Below are 20,245 nucleotides of genomic sequence, written 5' to 3' on the forward strand. Positions count from 1 at the left end.
CTTTTAAAGGATTCTTCACTATTGGGAAATAGGGCTAATGGTAAAGGTCTGCGCTCTCTGAGTGCTTTTCTTGTTTATTTATTTATTTTGCAAACTCCAAGCAGGCTTCCATGTGTTTTACACTGAGGAGAGGCTTCCGTCTAGCCACTCTGCCATAAACTGTCCAAAACGTGGAGGGCTGCAGTGATGGTTGTTCTTCTGGAACTTTGTCCCATCTCCACACAGGATCTCTGGATCTCAGTCAGAGTGACCATCAGGTTCTTGGTCACCTCTCTTACCAAGGCCCTTCTCCCCTGTTAACTAAGTTTGGATAGGCAACCAGCTCTTGGAAAAATCCTGGTTGTGCCAAACTTCTTCCATATGAGATCTATAGAAGCTAATGTGCTTTTTGGGAACCTTTTTGTTGTAACCTTCCCCAGATCTTTGCCTTGTAACAGTCCTGTCTCTGGGTTCAGAAACAGGATCCTTTGACCTTATGGCTTGATTTTTGCTCTGATATGCATTGTGAGCAGTGAGGCCTTCTATAGAGAGGTGTGTCCCTTTCCAAATAATGTCCAATCAATTTAATTTACCACAGGTGGACTCCAATCAAGGTGAAGAAACATGAGAGAAATGGGAAGCACCTAAGCTAAATTTCTAAATATAAATGTAATATTTCAGTTTATTATTTCTAATAAATTTGCCAAATTTTTTAAAATTCTGTTTTCACTTCTCAAGATTGGGTACTGTGTATAGATAGATGAGAATAAAAATATATTTTTTTGACCGTAGTATCAGGCTGCAACATAAGAAAAAAGTGAAGGGGGTCTGAATTTCTTTTGGATGCACTGTAAATAACGCCTGGGAAACACACATTCACAATGCGCATCATATAACCCCCCCCCCCATGTTGTAGCTTAAGTCCCAGGGAAACAGAGAGAAGAATATCAAACACCCAGAGACAAAACGACTGATACAAAACTCTTTGCAGAGCGAGCTTGTTTTCTGCATCAGCGTCTTGACAAACCGACAGCAGGCTTAAAGCATCAGAGCATCACAAATGAATTGTATGGTTTATAAATTATTCACTTAAAAAAAAAACAGAGCTATCAGGAAATCAAATGGTTTCATCAAGATGTCCAAGATGTGTGAAAGTTAAAAGACAGTTTGTTTTTCCCTTTTTAAGTAGAAAAATAAATTCAAACGTAGCTAATAAATAAATAAAGTGATGAATGACTGGAGTATTTTACATTGAGATAAGTCTGCGTTGGCATTTTTGGCATGGGAAAATAACCACAATGTCCTGTGCTGATGTCGCTGCTCCTCGTTGCTTTTTTGAAACATGGATTTCTTTAAATTGCATAGTCAGATGAATCCACGTCAGAGCCGGGAGTGACAGTAACATCAGAAAAAGCATCTGTCTGAGAAAACGGAGAACAAAAGATGGATGGTGTGGGGACTGGAGTATAAAAAAAGTTGCATTCTCTGTAAAAACTGCATGCACGTTATTTATTGTGTTGTGATGGGCCGTCCTGTGGGACTGCAGGGCGGCTGTTTTGTTCCGCTGCAGATGTCAACAGTGTGTGTGTGAGGTCTGGATCTGCGGCAGACTGGCAGACAGTCCCTCTCCAGCCAGCAGCCAACCAGCCTGTCAGCAACACTTGCTGTTACTAAGAGCATAATGTTCAGCCTGCTGGGCCACTTTCGGCACCATGGGGGCTTTGTAGATCCGTCTTTTCTGCCTTGATTTTTTTTTTCTATCCGTTCCATCTTTCGCAGCCCGTCTGGAGCTGAGCGGTGTCTTCATGTCCGGGCAACATGCCAAGAAAAGAGGGAAGGTTTACCTATTTTAAAACCTTGGGATGAAACCCTGTTGCATTCTGGGTGAGAGAGGGATTGTTGTATTCAGTAGAGGGGTGAGACATTAATGGTGATGTCAGTTCCTGCTTCTCCCAGGTTACAGTCTATACCACAGTGTTGTTCGTACCCATGGCCTTCTTGTTACGGATGCTCATGGCATATTCCCCACGACTCGTCCCGTTCTCCTCTTTCCGGAGTGGTTTCCTGTGGACAAACATTTCACAAAGTAAGGACAGCTTTCTTTACAAAAAGAAAAAAACAGATTTGATGCTAGCTAAAGGCCACGCCATTAAACAGAGTTTCTAGACTGTTAACCTTTCGGGCTGATTTGATTTCTCCCGCTGCTCTGGCTGGTTGCGATGGTCTCTGCGATCCTTTCTAATAAGCTCAATGTTCAAAGGTCACTTTTGCAAGGAGACAGGAGAGGAAAGATACATTGCAACACAGGGGATAAGGCAATTACCTTCTGACTGCTAGATGCAATCTCACCTCTAAGTAATGAGCATATGTGTGGCTGTCAAAACAACTTGGGGATAACATTGATTTGGTCATATTCCCTCTCAACACTGCTTCTTGTGAAATATTCCTCTCTATGAGTTCGTTGTGGTGCAAAATGAAGCTGCAACACATGATCCCCTTCCTCCTCCTGGCCTGTGAAGAGCAGGATCATTCAATGCAGCCCTTTTCATGCACTCCTCGGTGCCTTTGTGGTTATTATATTTGTCCAGTGTACTGTGGCTTCTGCACCGACCCCCTCAGCTGCTCTCTCCTGCTCTGGCTTATGTAACTCAGAGACAGATCTGAATACAGTTAGTACAGTCATTGTCCCACTCAACACTGTATACTGCCTTCATTGCCACAGCGGACCCTTGAGCGACATCTTAGTTCAGTGTCTCCTCTCTTCTCCTCTGAAAGCCCCAGCCGGACCGTCAAACTTTGACAAACAGTCATTCCAAGTCGAGTCAGGCAAAAATCTTTCTTCCTTTTCCAGCGTTGTGAAGAGGGGGAATCCTTACAGGGTGAAATGAGCTCACATGTGACATAATTCAATTAGATACAAGAGCCCTGCGAGAAAAGAGCATTAGTGAATGTAGTATGTTTAGGTATGTTTAAGACTGTGATTGAAAGCTGGGCATACAAAAGTGTGCATACTTACTATGCAACAAGTAAGTAAGTAACTAGTCATAAAGTTACAAATGAGTTACTAAATGTTGTTAAGAAAGGACAACTTAGGAACTGATTACTAATAAATGACACAATTGATTTGCTAACTGCTAGGTGACCCAAGATAGTCTGGCTGCAGCCCGTTCTTTTCTGACGGCCACTCTCACAACTGTTCATCTGAGACAGATCAACAGTCTGTCTCAGATAACAGAAGTACATGCAAAAAACTACATAGCTGCATAAGCTATGTAGATAACAGAGCTGCGTAGCTAACGGAGCTACACAGCTTATGTAGCAATGTAACAAGCATAGCTAATGTAAGTCATGTAGCTAAAGCTAAGCTCACAAAGCAGCTACGTAAGATATATATATATATATATGTATATATATATATATATATTTATCAGGTTGCTAAAGCTCACAGTTTACATAGCTCAAGTAGCTGTATAAGCTGTGTAGATAATGGTGCTTAAAAGCTAATGAAGCTACATAGCCTATGAAGCAATCTAGTGAATTAGTGAATGTAGCTAATGTAGCTAAAGCTAAGCTCACAAAACAGCTATGTAAGCTATGCATATAAGTTACTGACGTGGCTATGTAAGCCTTAGCTAATCTTTTTAAAGAATATGTTGCTTAAGCTAATTTAGCTACATTGGCTTATGTAGTAATGCTAATTACGTAGATAGTGTAGCTGCATTAGCTTTAGCAAAATCTAATGTAATCTAGATAAAGTGAGCCACTGTATAGCTACTTCTAAAACAGGTCTACGTATGTCAGATGTTAAATGTCTGAATGGAAATACACGCTAAAATGTTCTAAATATTTTCAGTCAGCATCATGGGGATTGTCAGTGACAAGGAGGTGCAGAAAGAATTGGACAGCGCTGTGAGGCATGAGAAATGGTTCATGCTGATGGCATGGCCTTGCCATCTGACTTACAATGCTGCCTGCTGAGTGAGGGTGCAGGGGTCTGGAAACGAAAACCATTTTGGGGTTACCATACAGAACCATATCAAACTGTACTCAATCAAACTGTACTCAATCAAACCAGACCACCTGGTGGAAACGCAGCTATAGTTGTTCTATGCAGGCCAGTCAAACACAGGAATATCATGGTCAACCAGCTTTTGGTAATTTTAGCAGTGTGAGCAGGTGCCAAGTCCTGCTGGAAGAGGAAATCAGCATCTCCATAAAGCTTCTCAGCAGACGGAAGCATGAAGTGCTCTAAAATCTCCCCATAGATGGCTTACAGCATTGACTCTAGACTTGATACAGCACAGCGGACCCGCACCAGCAGATGACATGGCACCCCAAAATCCTAACTGACTACAGAAACTTTATAATGGACTTCAGCCCAAGTGGGACGCTTATATTATCTCTGGCTCAGGAGTGGCTTGACACAAGGAAGGTCACAGTTACAACCAAATTTCTTTACATCTGTGTGTGGTGGCTCTTGATCCACTGACTTCTGCCTCAGTCCACTCTTTGGGAAGTTCCCCAAAATTCTTGAATGGGTTTTGCGTGACAGTCCTCTAAAAGCTGCGGTTATCCCTGTTGCTTGTGTATCCTTTTCTACCTCACTTTTTCTTTTCACTCAACTTTCTATTAATGTGCTTGGATACAGCACTCTGTAAACAGCCTGCTTCTTTAGCAGTGACCTTCTGTGTCTTACCCTCCTTGTGGAGGGTGTCAATGACTGTCTTCTGGACAACTGCCAAGTCAACAGTCTTCCCCATGATGGTGTAGTCTACTGAATCAGACTAAGAGAACATTCAAAGGCTCAGGAAACCTTTGCACATGTTTAAAGTTAATTCCCTGATTAGAATGACATCATTAGTTTACAATATTGAACTTTTTCCACAATATTCTAATTCTATGAGGTGCTGAATTTTGGGTTTTTATTAGCTGCAAGCCATAATCATTACAATTAAAAGGAATAAACACTATATATCACTCTGTGTGTGATGATGCCATAGATATATGAGTGTTGCTTTTTGAACTGAACTGCTGAAATAAATGAACTGGTCTATGTGATTGCAACGAGACCCATCGGGGGCATTTTTCCACAAATAACTGCAAACCAGAAAAAGGAAAAATTGGTATCAGCAGCTCAGACCAGGAAAAATCATACATCAATATGCTGTTTACAATGTACACAAAGAAGTTCTTTATCCAAGGAGAGCTTATTTTAATCAGGTTGATTAGGGAAAGTGGAGCATGTGTATCATCTCATCTTAGATCTAGCATAAAAAATAATAAAATTCTGGCTAACAGAAATGCTGCCTTGCTTCTAACTTTGCAAAGCCACTAGCCACAGTGGCTAGTGAGGCAAAAAGTTAATGCCAAGCCCTGTGAGTAACAAACTGCAAGGTAACAAGTGATGAATGAGAAACCAGCTGCTTGTAAAAAGTGATGAATGACTAACTGCTAGTTAAAATGAATATGACTAATGAATATTAACTGCTAGGGAACATTTGCACACCAAAAAATGGCATAGATCCAAGTTAAGAAATAAATGATGAATTGCTAGTTACAAGGGAATAAAAGACTGACTAACTGCCAAGAGACCTACACCATAGCTGGCATAGTCATTAGTTTATGAATGAGTAACAAACAACTTGTTAACAAGGGAGTGAGTAACTGACAGTTAGTCAATCTACTATAAAACTGGCAAAGATTCCTGGTATGGAATTAGTAAGTTACTGCATTTCAACAAAGTAGGGAACAAGTAACTACACAGCAAAAACTGGAGTGTTGACTTCTTACTGTTAAACCTTTCAGAGGTCGTTTGAAGTCTAACGGTGTTATTCTAACTCTCACTCTGAGTTAAATGGCCTTTAGTGTTGTAGTTACTTGTCAGTGCTAATGCATTCAGAGTTCGTCTAAATCTATAGAGACAATTGTTCTAAGCTCTGTCCACTGCCATTCAAATCCAAATACGGCATAGTTGCTCCATAATGAATGAATAACTATCTGTAGTTAACAGGAAATTAAAGCATAACTAACAAACTAGTTAATCTACACTAAAACTTGCATAGGTACCAGGTAAGTAACTGACTGCACATTAACCAGGAAAATCAATGGTGACAAACTGTTAGTTAAGCAGAGGATCTAACGGCTAATTAACCATGTGTTAACATGAAGATGGTGAGTAACTTCTCATTTAATTTTGTGTTTTTAATGATTAACTGATAGATAAAAGCTGTTGGATAAGGTTTTCAAATTTTATTAAACTTAAAACAAAAAGCAAGGCAATTTGTGTTTGGTAGATAATTTCTTCGTTGTAACAATGCTTCTTGGTTATAAATTTTATACCGTTGGATAGACTGTTTATTACCCTTTTAAATGATGCCACATTTGTAAGAATCATGCATTTGTGGGATGAGCAGCAGAGCTGAGTACGTGGGTTGCGTCCATGAAAAATGTGCCAAATCTTCTCTGCCAATGCCAAACAGCTTATTTTGCTGTTGCTATTGACTCTTGTTTTGAGCTTCTGGTACCCCAGGTGCTGCCAGTCAGGTGCCTGATTGGCAGCACCTGTGAGCATGGGCCCTGCTACAGTGGTCAGTAGATGTCTGCTTCGAGAATCAGCACGCCACATTTGACTGATCTGGATAGGGCCCGTCGGTTAGGCAACTTCAAGCTGGTGTTCCGCAAAACCAAGTTGTGGCATTGTTTGGAGTGAGCACTAGTACCATCTCCAAACTGAAGGCCAAGTTCCATATAACAGGGAATGTCAGAGACAAGCCACGAAGTGGGCGTCCCAAGAAGACAACACCCCAAGAATACTGTTTTCTCACCCTGTCAGCAAGAACTCTGTCCTCCAAGATGACAACACTCGCCCCCACAGAGCAGGGTTTATCAGAGACTACCTCCAGAATTTGGGAGTGGAGAGGATGGAATGGCCTGCCAGCAGTCCTGACCTTAACCCCATTGAACACTTGTGGGATCAGCTTGGGTGTTGGGTGCTGTTCGTGCCAGAGTGACCAACACAACCACGTTGGCTGACTTGCGACAAATGCTGGTTGAGGAATGGGATGCCATCCCACAGCAGTGTGTGACCAGGCTGGAGACCAGCATGAGGAGGAGGAGCCAGGTTGTTGTGGCTGTGTATGGTTCTTGTCAATATGTCTTGTTTCTTCAAACTTCAGTCATCCAATCCACCAAACACCCAACAAGAGTCTATGGCAGAATCAGCTGTTTGGCATTGGCAGAGAAGATTTGGCAAATTTTTCATGGGCGCAACCCACATACTCAGCTCTGCTGCTCATCCCACAAATGCATGATCCTTACAAATGTGGCATCACTTAAAAGGGTAATAAACAGGCTTTCCAACAGTATAAAATTTATTGCCAAGAAGCACTGTTACAACAAAGAAATAATCTACCAAACACAAACTGCCTTACTTTTTGTTTTAAGTTAAGTTACTAAGGAGCTCAAAAATTTCCCAGTTCAGTTCAGTAAACTGGGTGTCTTGTTGTTGAGACATTTCCAGTGTGGTGTGACCGAGTGTTAGGATATCAAATGTTAGCTAACTTTTAAATTACTGTGCTGTATGACTAAAATCATTACATTAACTGACTCTCCGTGCTACATTGACCAACACCCCAACCCTTTCATCACAACTCACAGCGATGTCCCGTTTCAGGGGCTGCATTCTTCAGAAGGTGCAATCAAAGAACAGTTAATAAACAGTTGTGCGATCAACAAATTAATCCACTTTCTCTGGGGATAAGAACACCATCTCATTTTAGAGGGCCTGAGTGGTGAGGTATGAAGGCTGGGCCCTTTGAAGGATGCAACACCTGAATTGAGACATGTGCCACTTCTCAAAGCCAAGGAAGGATCCTGGAACAGCAGTTTTTGAAGGACACTACGCCATCGACATAGGACTGTTCATATGTCAAGGAGCCTCAAAACTTCAAAGGACTGAGTCCTGCAAATTTATCATCATAATTTTATGGCATCAAAGTAAACTTGGATGGGTAAAAGCAGTGCCATAGAATATGATTATATTTCATAATTATATTATTTTAAGTGATGAATATGATTACATTATTACATATTATACATTACATGTTGATATTGCAACGTAGGCTGTCGCCAGTACCTTCCTACAGAGGAAGGATCCTGGACTCTGAGAGGGAACTACACTTCTAAAAAGATGGACAACATGACAGCTGCCTAAGAGAGAGGAGTCTAGACACTGGGCTATAAAGGCTATAGGCTCTATGTCAAAAGACTGGACATGAATTAAAACATTAAATCCAAATATATATCATTGAAATTTGGTCTTAGAATCTTATGATTGAGTTTAATGAACACTTTTGATAGGATTTCAGAAAGAAAAAGCTTTAGGCATGACCAGGCTAAATTCACTTAGATCATAAGGTTTGTAATTTCCCATTTATTTTGCAAAATGTAACGCATTAAAATCAATACCCTCATGTGTTGCTGATTTTGTTAAGAAAGGTTTTTTTAAAAATATATTTCTGTTTCTTGAATTATAAATTGTATCATACATTTTTATGGCTTATTTTTCTTGGTTTTACAGAGGTTGGAAGGAATTTGTCTTGGGTCACACATAAATGTTTATTATGGATGCATACTTTTCATGCACCTGCTCATTTCATCCCTTGCTGTAAACTCAATCTGTCAGCCGTCTAGTTTTTACGCTTAAGCCAATCTGATTTCTCCACACCTGTTAAACAAGCATCTTGTTGCTGTCAGTTTTATAAACTGTTCCTGTCTCGCCTGTTTTTCAGCTGTCATTTCAGCGCCGTCAGCCACCTCTGCCCCTCCGCCTTCTGAATTCATCAAAGCTCCAAAGAAATCCTGCTCAGCTTAACTCCAACCAGTTTCTGTGCGGAAAAATACACCAGGAAAAATGTTCCATCCAGGGGTTCAAAAATAAAAAATCAGTTGAGTGTTTCCTTTCACTGAATATAGAAGTCGTAAGTGGGTCTAAATATTAAACACATAGCATTACTGTCCAGTATTCTGTAGCTATGCTGGTTTATTAGCCCCACATTAAGTTAAAATATAACATTTGAAGAATTTTTATAACATTTATGGTCTTGAGATGATGAAACCCCTGCATTTCCAAATAAAGCAGCCAGTTTTACTGGATTAACTAACAGCATTCAAGCTTCAGATACCGCTTAACATCTCGTAGCATTAGGCACTCACTGTCCACTGCAGCCGTTAAACATCAAATTCTCTGCCCTGTGATTTTCAGTTTTCCCTTAAAACAATAGGACATCAGGTGTTTTTGTTGAACATTGTAAAACACAAGTGTAGTGCTTTCTATTGACACGCCTCTGATGGCAATAAGCCAACTTATTTTGCTAGAACACAAATCAGAAAATAATATTTCTCACATAGACTGCCAATGTCATTCTTTACTTTGTAAAACAAGCTAAAACACTCTAATAGCAAACAATTGAATTAAGATGATTTTGTCACCAATCTTTTGAGAAAGTTTACTGTGGTACTTACACTATACCATACTGTATGAGTACCATGGTCCTGTACCAGGGTACTCATAAAATATGGTTTAGTATGAGCACCATAGTACTATGTATGGAATAGTACCATGGTGGTATGGACAGTATTGTACATGTGCCATGTTGTTTACAAATATCTTAGTATATAGTGGGAATATGTACTATGCTGTCAAAAATACCATGGTACTGAGGCTACAGTAGTGTTACTCTTGTACTACGGTAACACTATTGTACAGTACCATGGTAAACATTCTTATGGGTACTCTCTCTCGCCTCAGGACACACTATTACACTTAGCTCAAAATGTATTGTTTTAATGTTATATCTCAAATATCTATTGGATGAACTGCCACAAAAAATGTAACTGACAAGACAATTTCTCTTGATAGAAATGACTTTGAACAAAAAACTACTATGTTATACTTTAGTTGACCTAAATGTTTCTAAATATATTTATAAAATACTCTGCTTTTCTATGGGTTTATGACGAATACTTGAAGAGCTAATGACTAGATGTCACAGCTTGACCTGATTAGCATATGCTAGCATGTTAAAACACAAAACTAATACAGTAACATGTTAAGCTTGACACCTGATTAAAACTTGAGTCAGAAAGTCTGATAGCATGTGAATGTTAGCACTGTGTAAGTGCAACATGACAGACATCGTGTCTCAAATTGAATACTTCCGTACTAAATACATTTTGAGTGTATAAGTGTGCATAGTGCGTTCAAACTGAGAACTACATTCATGCAGTATACTACTGCCACAAGTGTCTAAACGATGCACCCTTAATGAATGTCATATTGGTGATGCAGCAGATATAGGCATGCTAGGGTGCAGGCTATCTTTGGTGTCTGCTAGCGAGCTAATGTGTTATTGGCAATGGCAGCAGATTTCTACCAAGTAAAAGGCATTCAAGGCAAAAATAAGTTCATTTTCTTTAAGCGAAAAATGTTAGCATAAAATAGTTAAAAAGCATAAAAATTTCAATGAGTCTCATAGTAAATAAAAATAGCGGTCAAATTCGTATCACCTAATGTTTATTTAGCTGTAATTTGCTGTAAAAAGTTGTAAACGTAAACAGATACAGTTAGTGCTGAACAGCAGTGAAGGATTTGACTATTTGACTAACCAGCTGTGATTAAGTACTCTGTAGTGCATTTACGCGTGCTGTAATACAGTATACGAATCAAAGTACGGCATTTGAAACACACACAGCTAAAGAAACAGAACCGTAACAAACTAGCTCAAAAGATAGCTACCACTAACCTTAACTGAATTTGAACTAATTTTCTTTAACCCCTTACGATAAAGTTTTGTTTATATGTACATTTTGATCAGAAAATTACTTATTTATCTATTTGTGATCCCTAAGGCAGAAGCTATAGCCTAACTGGTAGTTTCATGTTGATAAAAATATTAACATCTCTGGACTTCATGAATGAGCAAAATGACTAAAGGTTTTCACAAATCTTACCTGTGTCTTACTGGCATTTGTAAGCACGTTAAAGCACAAAACTAACACAGTGATGTTAAACTTAACACCATGTAGCACTTTCCCTGAGAGGAAGTTAGCATATGGTATTAGCATTTATCTTAAGCACATATGTGTGAAGTGTAACATAAGGGGGTACTAGCTGTGAACTTAATAGTGATAATTTTTTTCCGTAACATCTTTGACTTCAGGAAAGAGCAGAGTGACTTTAAAAGGCTTACACAAGTCTTAGCTTTATCTTATAGCATATGTTAGCATATTAACATCTGAGACTGTGACAGGCAGTGTGCCTCAAATCGCATACTTCTGTTAGTATACTGCTAAACAGTATATATATAGTATGGAGCTCTTTAGTTAGTACTTTCTAAAGTGCGCATTGCTGTTTTGCACTAACAGGAAGAGACAATGGTTTAACCGCACCTGTTTTTTTTTTCTTCTACTTCTTTTTTAACAGCAACTTTTAAGTAGACGTTAGCTGTCATTGAGTATGCTTCTTAGTTTGAACACACTCTGCATACTTACACAATCAAAATGTTAATCATTTTATATAGAAGTATGCAATTTGGGACACGCTGGCCATACTGTAGCCTTCTGTCTCTGTGAGGATGTTAGCATGCGGATGTTAGCATAATCTCAAAGCACTTGTGTGTCAAGTGTAACATAAGAGATGCTAGCTGTTACCTCAGTATTGGTTTGGGTGACATCTTCGTGCATCATGTATAAGCAAAGTGGTTTTGAAATAATTTTTGCTTCTTAGTGAACATTAGAGCATTCAAGGTAAAGTGTTTGCGGCTGCTGTTGAAAGTGCTATGAGCTAACAAGCTAAGTTTCAAACAAAACATATGACTAAGACAGTGACTCAGACTTCCTGTGGGACTCTGTCAGCTGGTAGGGCTGGTATGGTGCAGGACACCAGGGATCCATGCTGGCCATGTAGGACAGATGCTGCTTACTGTCCCCTGTGGGAGCACTGGAAATCCTAAAAAAGGAAACTGTCCAGCTTTGGGGTGGGAACACATTCTGCTTCAGGGGAGATGATAGGCTGATGTGGCTACAGCTGGGGGAGTTGGAATACACCGAAGTTTTCTCAGAGGGACAGACAGCATTGTTTACAGCCAGTCTGGGAATTCTCTTACTCGGAATATAGGGTCAGTGGGGTTGGTGGTCATTACGCAACATCCCAGCAGCTTGCTAATGATTTATTTTGAGTATATTTGACCGGTCAGTTTTTCATCTGGTTTGCTATAAAAAGCTGCTTGCTGTATTTGATCCATATCCAGCTGGAAGGTACTTCGGCTCTGCTTTTTTTTCCCCTCCCGGGTTGTAATCTTTCTTCAGACTGACCATGTCGCTTGGGGCCACCACACAGGGCAGAGCACTGGGGCCCCAAGCCGACCTCGACCCAGGCTTTCAATAATAGATGCCATGCTGTTGACACATGGCAGGTGGCAACACAACACTTCACAGGTTAGATGAATATTTCATATCAAAGCTGTGCAATCACAGCGCACACTCCTGTTTGAAGTTTGGGGAATGGATCACGGTGAAATTGGGACATGTGTTGAGCTGTTTACAATTACTCTAGCCATCTGGATATTAGAGTAACATGCTACGGTTCAAAGAAAAAGCATTAAATAACAGACTGTAAAAATCTGTCACCAGTTTGACGGTGCTAATATAGTAATTTTGAGGATAAAACAGAGATTAATTATGTATCAGTAAATACTGGATTTTAAACCATTTTGCATGACAAGTATTCCATTTAATGTGGCTCTAGTTAGGTTTTTGGATATGCTGCATTGCCCTTGGACAGGACAGGACCAGCTGTGATGTATTATCCGTCTTTAGACAAGCCTCCCTGAGCGCTAAGTGATTGGGAGAAGCATCTAGCTTCATTAGTCAGTTGGTTTGAGTTTTTGTTTGTTTTGGCTCCTTGGATGGCTGACAGCCCGGACTGCAGCATCATGTCTTTTGCTTCGGATGGCACAGCAACACTGAAACGCAGCGTGTGTCTGAATCCTCTCCTCTCTGCTTGCACACACCAGCCTCCCTGGTGCTGTGGACTCTGAATAGAACTGTATGGAAGTTTTTCTCTTTTTTCCAACCCCTTTGCTTCTGACAGATGACTGGCAGACAAAGATTATAAAAAATAACAAAAGGCCAGGAGGACTGAGACCCGCAGCGTTAGTTCTTCTGCTGTCTGTGGTGCTCAGGCCTTGGCCCTCGGCCAGCTGATTTTCATTGGGAAAGCCCGGAGCACTGATGGGCTGGAAGGGCTATATATAACTGGCTGTGTTTTTCTCACTGACAAACCCTCTCTCACATTGTTATTGACTAAGAGGCTCAATTACCGCCTTTAGCTGCTTTGCTAGTAAACATTTCTCTGTCCTTTTTAGCCGCGTTGCTTCCTCCCTTCCTCTCAGGAGCGATGAATGATTAGAGCATCCATGACAAATGTTAAAGGAATCACATCTTCCCTTGGACTGCTCTCCTATTGGCTGCTGACTAATGAATGTCTAATGAGGCCCGTCTGGCTGGACCTGTATGTTTCTCTCCTCTCATTCAGAGTGGAGGGCAGCTTGGCGTGGCACAAAGTCTGCAGTCTAGAGCCCACAGAGCTTCAGGACACGACCTGCTTGCATGTATAAAAGATGTGGCCTGTGACTGAATGACTGCGCAAATTAATTCATAAATAATGACTTGGGTTTGGGGCTAGAGCCCGTATTGCAACAACACTTTCCTACCACTGCTGCATTAAAAAAGGTGCCCCTTGGCTACACAGGGGCTGGAGAATTGCCATAATGAATTCCTGAGCCAACCACCCATTACTTCCGCTGCCTGACTTTGCCTATTTGTTGTTTAAAGAAAGGAGAAATAGAGTTCTGCTGAGGAGAGCCATAACAGGCAGGCGGGCTTAATATAGTCCCATAAAAACATGAGGGTATGATACTAAATCAGTTTAAATGCACATAAATAAAGCATAAAATATATATCTCTAATTTAGCACACACGTCTGTGGCTGTTCTGAGTGAGAGTCAATGTTTACACCATATTTTATAGTGTGTGTAAATATGCCAGGATGATGTATCCATGTATGTTAAGCCATTGTGTGTTTATGGATGGGTGCACACAAGCATTCTCTGCATGTCTCCCAGTGCGTGTGCATTGCTTTGCACGATGTAAGCGTGTGTTTGCTAAATGTCTGTGAACATTAACGTGATGTCAGAGTGCATGTGTGACACAGTGCTGCCTTAATGTCACACAGAGAATTGGGTCTGGGATGTGCTGCAGGCTAATACCCTCACGCAGCCCTTTTCTCTAATAAACCAAACGGGGGAAAACAGTTCCCCATGCAACCGGGCCGCCTTGGGATTCCGCTGCTCGCCTCTCTGCTTTTACTTTCATGAAACCAGCTGCTGTTCTAGGAAGCCTTCTTAGACACTTGTGCAAATTAAAACAAGCACAGCGCTGCAAAGTGAGGTCAACGTACACCTCAGTTAATTAATTTAGATTGTTGAATGTTTCTGGGTGACTCAGTGTAGTGGATCTTCCTCTGTGACATTTACAACCCTTTCCATTACCTAACTTCTGACCTCAGTGTGACCTAGAAGGGTGATGACGGGGTCATCATGGCCTCCTGTGCCGACACAAAACCAGGAGACATAACGCAGCGTCCCACGGGTCAAATTGCACTTGATAAGTTGAGTAGCCTGCCTGTAACTGTACCTATTTCATGTAGTCATCACTTTATTATATCTCTAAGAGTGATGCTAGGACAGAGAGGAGAAAAGTGGCGCCCAACCTCTTGATGGCCTTGTAGCAGATGATGATGGCTGAGAGGAGGAAGACAACTGAGGCACAGCCCACCGTTCCAAGCACTACAAAGTCCATCTCCCTCCACCAGGGCCTCAACGAGGGCTCCTTGGGCACATCCCCTTTAAAAAAGGAAGAAAAGGAAAAGAAGATAGACAGGGATACAGAAGAAGAGAATAAATAAATCTGTGCAAAATCAATAGGTGTGATTACAGTGCTTTGGCTACAGCTCTAACTGGATTCTTGTTATTAGATCCATCCCATTATACAACACAACAACAGAGCAGCATGGCAGGGGATTTTCTTCCCTACTTGCTCTCAGAGTTGGGAAGACGGCGTGTCCTCGCCTGTTCTGTAGGTCTTAGGTTCAACATTCAAAGATATCCAACCTGACACCATGAATCATTTAAGGTCCCATCAGCCTTTCCCTCCACCAGCACTCTTGTCCACACCAATTACTGTTGCAGGAACCTCCTGCTCTTTCCACATTAGATCCTTGGAGTAAGACCACTCACCAGGAATGCTGAATTACATTATGTGCATCAGCAACTTCGTGTCTGTAATGCAGAACTTTTCGCCTCTCTTTTCTACAGCATTTGATGCACCTCCCACTATCTATAAATCAGTTTAGTCATGTGCATATCAATCTATATGTGCCAGTTTGTTCCAGTTTTATGCTCCAGAGACCTTGCACTGTATATGCAATAACAAACCTTGTAGCTCCTACACTTGCAGCTATGTTGTTATGAATGAGTGGAAGGGTTTACACCATAGCAACAAATACTCCTTAGTAATGCTGTGGAATATTTATCCAACACAGCACATTTCTACGGAGGGAAAATAACCAGGCACGGCTCTCCCCGGCACTGCGAACCACGTCATAAGTCACTATGAATCTGAAAGCTCCTCTCAGCCAAACTTCCATTTTAATCCTGCGTTTTGTCAACGGCTGTAGGATTTAATTCAGTCAGTGTTAAGGTTCTACTTCCTTGTGATAAAGCCACACTCCTTTGAAGGACTTCAGACACCATTTTTAGCTCTCACAGACTTACTTACGTTGCCAATTTCTCCTCTTTACAGACTTTTAGAAGATGGATAAAGTCTCAGTCATTGTCCCAGTTTTGCACGCTAGTTATGCATATTCATTGCATATTTAAAGACTCCAGTTTAAAGCAAACCCTTAGCTGTAACCGTTTTGCAAATTGGGCTACTGAGAGATAATCATTTGCACTGTATAGATTTAATTCAGAACTGGTGAAAAACACTCCTTTTAAGTGAATTATTCATAGTGTCTCCACCCTCTGCAAACATTTCTATGTAAGGCTAAAAGGGACTATAAATTGGCCCGCTTATCATATTTATCACTGCTGTTTATGGAGGCGTCAACAGTGTAGATGCTGCCTTTAGAGTTCCACTTGTGCGTCAGCTGTAATTGGGTGTCAACCCCCCCACCTAGGCTTACAAGCAGATGGTTGTGGCAGCATTAAAGCCATGACCAACATTCACAGAAGGATCTATAACTCTGAAAAGTGACTCAGAGGGGAAAAGGAAGTCCAGACAGGGAAAAATCCCTGGATGAGATTGATTAAAACATGCCATCTATTGAGACTTGAATGATGGAGTGCTCCTCTTTGCTCATAATACAAAAGGGCAGAGAGTGAGTGATTTTTAAGAGCTCAGAACGGCTGCATCATCAGCAACGCCTGTCCCATATTTCAGAGTGATGTTCATTAAAGTCCTCCAGAGACTACATACAAATCATACCAACTTTCAAGGAGCAGCCGGGGGAAGAAATGCTTGCCTATCTGTCACAGGATTTAACATCTAAGCGTGGGGAGAGGACCCACACAGGTATAAGCGCTTGTTGTGTGCAAGCACAAACACGCACACACATCTACTGCCTCCAGCTCAACTTCAAAACGAAAAGCTGGAACTACTGTGCCGCTTCATTAGCCCCTTATCTCTATCAAATTAAAGCTAATTTAATTAACTCATCTGTGTTTTAATCAGGGGTCCTCCGGGGGAAACCCTACCACTGAACCACTGAGCTTGGCAGCCCAGCAGGCATGGATTTCACAGGCAGCTGGGTACTCCCCAAGGTCAGACCCGGCATAAATTAGTCCTGTGTTCAGCTGTCAACATCCTGCTGGCTCTATCACACGCGCAGAAGACACGCACGTGCAAAACTGAGCCCATGCACAGGCACTCACACAGAGGGGATGGATGGAGCATTTTTCTTTAAAAGGGAAACACTTCATGTAAAAAAAAAAAGCAGTTCCTTCACACTAGCCAGTTAATTGACACCTGCGTCTGGCTGAGAGGCTGAGAGTGAGACAAGTGGACATGGAGGGAGACAGGTGTGAAACCTGGGTGCAGGTGTCTCGGGGAGTCTTACCTGTGGTGCCTAGAAGCCGTGGGGGAGGCGGCGGAGGCGGTGGAGGAGGGAGAGGAGGGTATCTTCTACAGTGGCATGCCAGCTGGCACTGTTCACTAACTTTCTCCGCCACAGTCCGTGAGCATGACCTCTGGAGTTCTCCCTTATGGTGAGGGAGAGAAAAAGAGGGAGACATTGAAATGACTGTGACTCTGTCCTTCAGCGCATTACTCACAAGTACCATCAGCATCAACACTGTGCAGGCAACAAATGGAGATGCTGGAACACTCAGCAGCCTCTCAGTGTGGATATCCTCTAAGCAGTCTTTTCATATCTCAGTGTTGTTGTCACAGGGGTTGCTGTGTGTATGTAGTACATGCAGAATAGTATCACGTCTATGGCTGCAGCCCGCTCCCTGTAAGAAACCACCCACCAACAGAGTGGGCAGCAGGCTGCCCCGAGGAGTGTGCGTGGGTGGACTTGGAAACTCGAGCAGATCACATTACACATGAACCCTGGCAACACTGTGTGCGTGTGAACAACAGCTCACCACTATCTGTAGGCAGCAGCGCGGGGCAGAGGTTAGAATACTCATCACTAACATATGCCTGCTGCAGGGATCCTGGTGGGATAACTGAAAATTGTTATCATGAAAACACACTTGGCTACTCCATGATTCCACTATGAAAGAGCTGAGCGTGTGGAGCTCCATTTCTCATGGAAACCCTGCACATGCATGCCTGTCAGGACTTCCTCAACACAGGTGTGTCCTGCATGCATCCCGCTTTATTTTAAATGCATTTGAACGAGAACACAAGTAACTTCAACTGGAATCACTTCCGCATTTAAATCGAACTCTAGTTACTATGCGTAAATTGACATTTGGCGCGCGTACATGCTCCTTACCTGGCACGAGAGCAAAAACAGTGAGAGAAGGCAATGACCGAAGAAAAAAGGCCAAAAACTTAAAGTAAATGGCATTAGATCTTGGACCAGCATTCCTCTTGAGCTGTTCTCGGAGATACTAGGCAGCGTTTCCAACAAATGAATGCAGTATACATAAGCTTGAACAGTTTGGGAAATAACCATCCACCCTGTCCAGTTCAGCGGCGATATCTGTGACAAGCGTCTCCAGAAATAGTTTATGCCACAATCATTTTCCTCTTGAAATCCCGTTGTCGATAGCATAGGACAGGCGAGCCGGCGGAATGAGTCGCAAATCTCGATAATTCACATCTCGAAAGTAGTTTTTTCTTTGCAGATTAGCACTCAAGATAGCGACCTGAATCACGCCGCTACTCCGTGCAATGTGAGGGCGGTGGATGGCCCGTACCTTTACATCCCTCCTCGACTGCGAGCATGAGTGCAAATGGGCCACTCAAGCCATCGAAGTTGAAAGAAAAAAAAAAGAAAGAAAAGAAAGCGAACAGAGAGAGAGAGAGAGAGAGAGAGAGAGAGAGAGAGATCCTCAGGAATGATCGTGCGGGAAGGATTCCTCGCAGTGGGATTTCACACATGCCCCCCTCCAACTTATCTGAGGGCCGGCTGGATTTACTGGATGGGCGAGTCCGGAGGGCAGAGCCGAGGGTTAAACTGATGCATCCCCCCTCTGTGCCAAAATACAGCGCGGTGTTTTATACAGGAGCATCACACATCACCGTCCGCGCACTTGATGCAGCGCTCACATCAGCTCATCCTGACAGCGTGTGCTCAAACAAATTCTCCCTCCGCTTCCCTCTCCCTCCCTCTCTCTCTCTCTCTCTCTCTAAAAAAAAAGTCCCCCTCCCTCCTCCCGTCCCCTCCCCTGCACTCCCTCCTCCTTCTTCTCTTAAAACACAAGGTGCCATGGGGTTTTTAAAGGCGCTACTAATGTCATCTTTTGTTTTTGTTTGTGATTTTTTTTCTTGTTTGGATAAAGAGAGAAAAAAGCATAAGCCCACAGTGCGTGGAGGCGAGTCCGTGAGGATGACGCGTAGGTACTAGACCGAATTAAAGTCAAGTAGAGAGAGAGTGAGAGAGAGAGAGAAAGAGAGTGCAAGACGCCCACCGACTGAAAACATTGCCATCCCCATGTTTGATGTGCCTGCTAGAACACTCCAAGGTCCACTGGTCCCAAAGTAGGCTGAGATCAACAACACTGATGTAACCTGGCATTCACTGCTAATGCTCCACAACAGAGACACACTTATAAGATATTTATTAGGGTGTTTATTTTTAAACCCCAGTTTCAGTCTATTTCCTGTCACTAAACTTTTGACACCATATTGATATAAAAGGAGGGATGTTGTGTGGCCAGGGAGCAAAGAATGGCTGTTTTTTCTCTCTTAAAGGCAGAGTTGCATAATGATTGTTGGTGGTCTCCACTAGGCACAGTTATGAAATTACCCCATAGCCCACGGGTATGTGCAGGGTACTAGATAGCTGATGTGACGTGCACAGTTTACAGGGATTCACTAAAACAGTTAACTGACAGGGCTTATAAAACCCTGGTGTTCATGTTAGTCTTATTTATATACAGTTACATGTCTGGATCAGTAGCCTACAAACCAGTCTACATCACTGAAGTCCTCAAACCAGCAGTCACTACGCTAAATAAGGAAAATACATTATTCTAATAAACATCACCTGAAAGATTGTAAGCTTGGTAGTTTTACTCTTTTATTGATTCTATAAATCAATTATGGCAGATATAATTTGGCTTCTCTGACAAAAACAACAACATCAACAACAAAAATCTCTCTAATGTAAAAGTGAAAACAGATTTATAGAAAATCAGTGTTAATAAATAAAAAAATACATATTGTTGAATAAAGGACTGCATAAATATTTACCCCCTTCAAGTCAGTATTTAGTGGATGCACGTTTGGCTCCAATCAGAGCATTAAATCTGTGTGGATAATCAGGCTTGCACATCTGGACACTGCAATTTTATTCCACTCTTCTTTGTAAAACTGCTGGCAAGTTGCCAAGAAGCATCCCCACAGCACGATGCTGTCACCAGCGTGCTTCCAGTGGGAGTAATGTGGTGATGTGCAGTGTTTGGTGTCCGCC

The 20,245-nt window shown here is 41.9% G+C and overlaps 1 protein-coding gene across 1 annotated transcript; it reads right to left on the reverse strand.

The window, feature by feature from the left end:
• Positions 1 to 364: 364 nt before the first annotated feature.
• On the reverse strand, positions 365 to 18,806 carry prima1 (proline rich membrane anchor 1). The gene is made up of 4 exons (XM_041812664.1): positions 18,101 to 18,806; positions 17,216 to 17,357; positions 14,810 to 14,942; positions 365 to 2,043 (listed from the first exon to the last, which is right to left on the reverse strand). The coding sequence occupies exons 1-4, from the start codon at positions 18,380 to 18,382 to the stop codon at positions 1,944 to 1,946; spliced, it is 657 nt and encodes a 218-aa protein (XP_041668598.1). The 5' UTR covers positions 18,383 to 18,806; the 3' UTR covers positions 365 to 1,943.
• Positions 18,807 to 20,245: the final 1,439 nt, after the last annotated feature.

This window comes from Cheilinus undulatus, linkage group 18, assembly GCF_018320785.1.
Source record: "Cheilinus undulatus linkage group 18, ASM1832078v1, whole genome shotgun sequence".
NCBI lineage: Eukaryota > Metazoa > Chordata > Actinopteri > Labriformes > Labridae > Cheilinus > Cheilinus undulatus.

What these genes read in the sequence shown, in the direction of transcription:
- prima1 (XM_041812664.1), bottom strand. Translation starts at nt 18,382, where the DNA reads ATGCTATCGACAACGGGATTTCAAGAGGAAAATGATTGTGGCATAAAC. An exon ending in TGTTTTTGCTCTCGTGCCAG is followed by an intron (nt 17,358 to 18,100) that starts GTAAGGAGCATG and finishes CCTCACCATAAG; the next exon opens with GGAGAACTCCAGAGGTCATG. An exon ending in ACGGCTTCTAGGCACCACAG is followed by an intron (nt 14,943 to 17,215) that starts GTAAGACTCCCC and finishes CCTTTTTTAAAG; the next exon opens with GGGATGTGCCCAAGGAGCCC.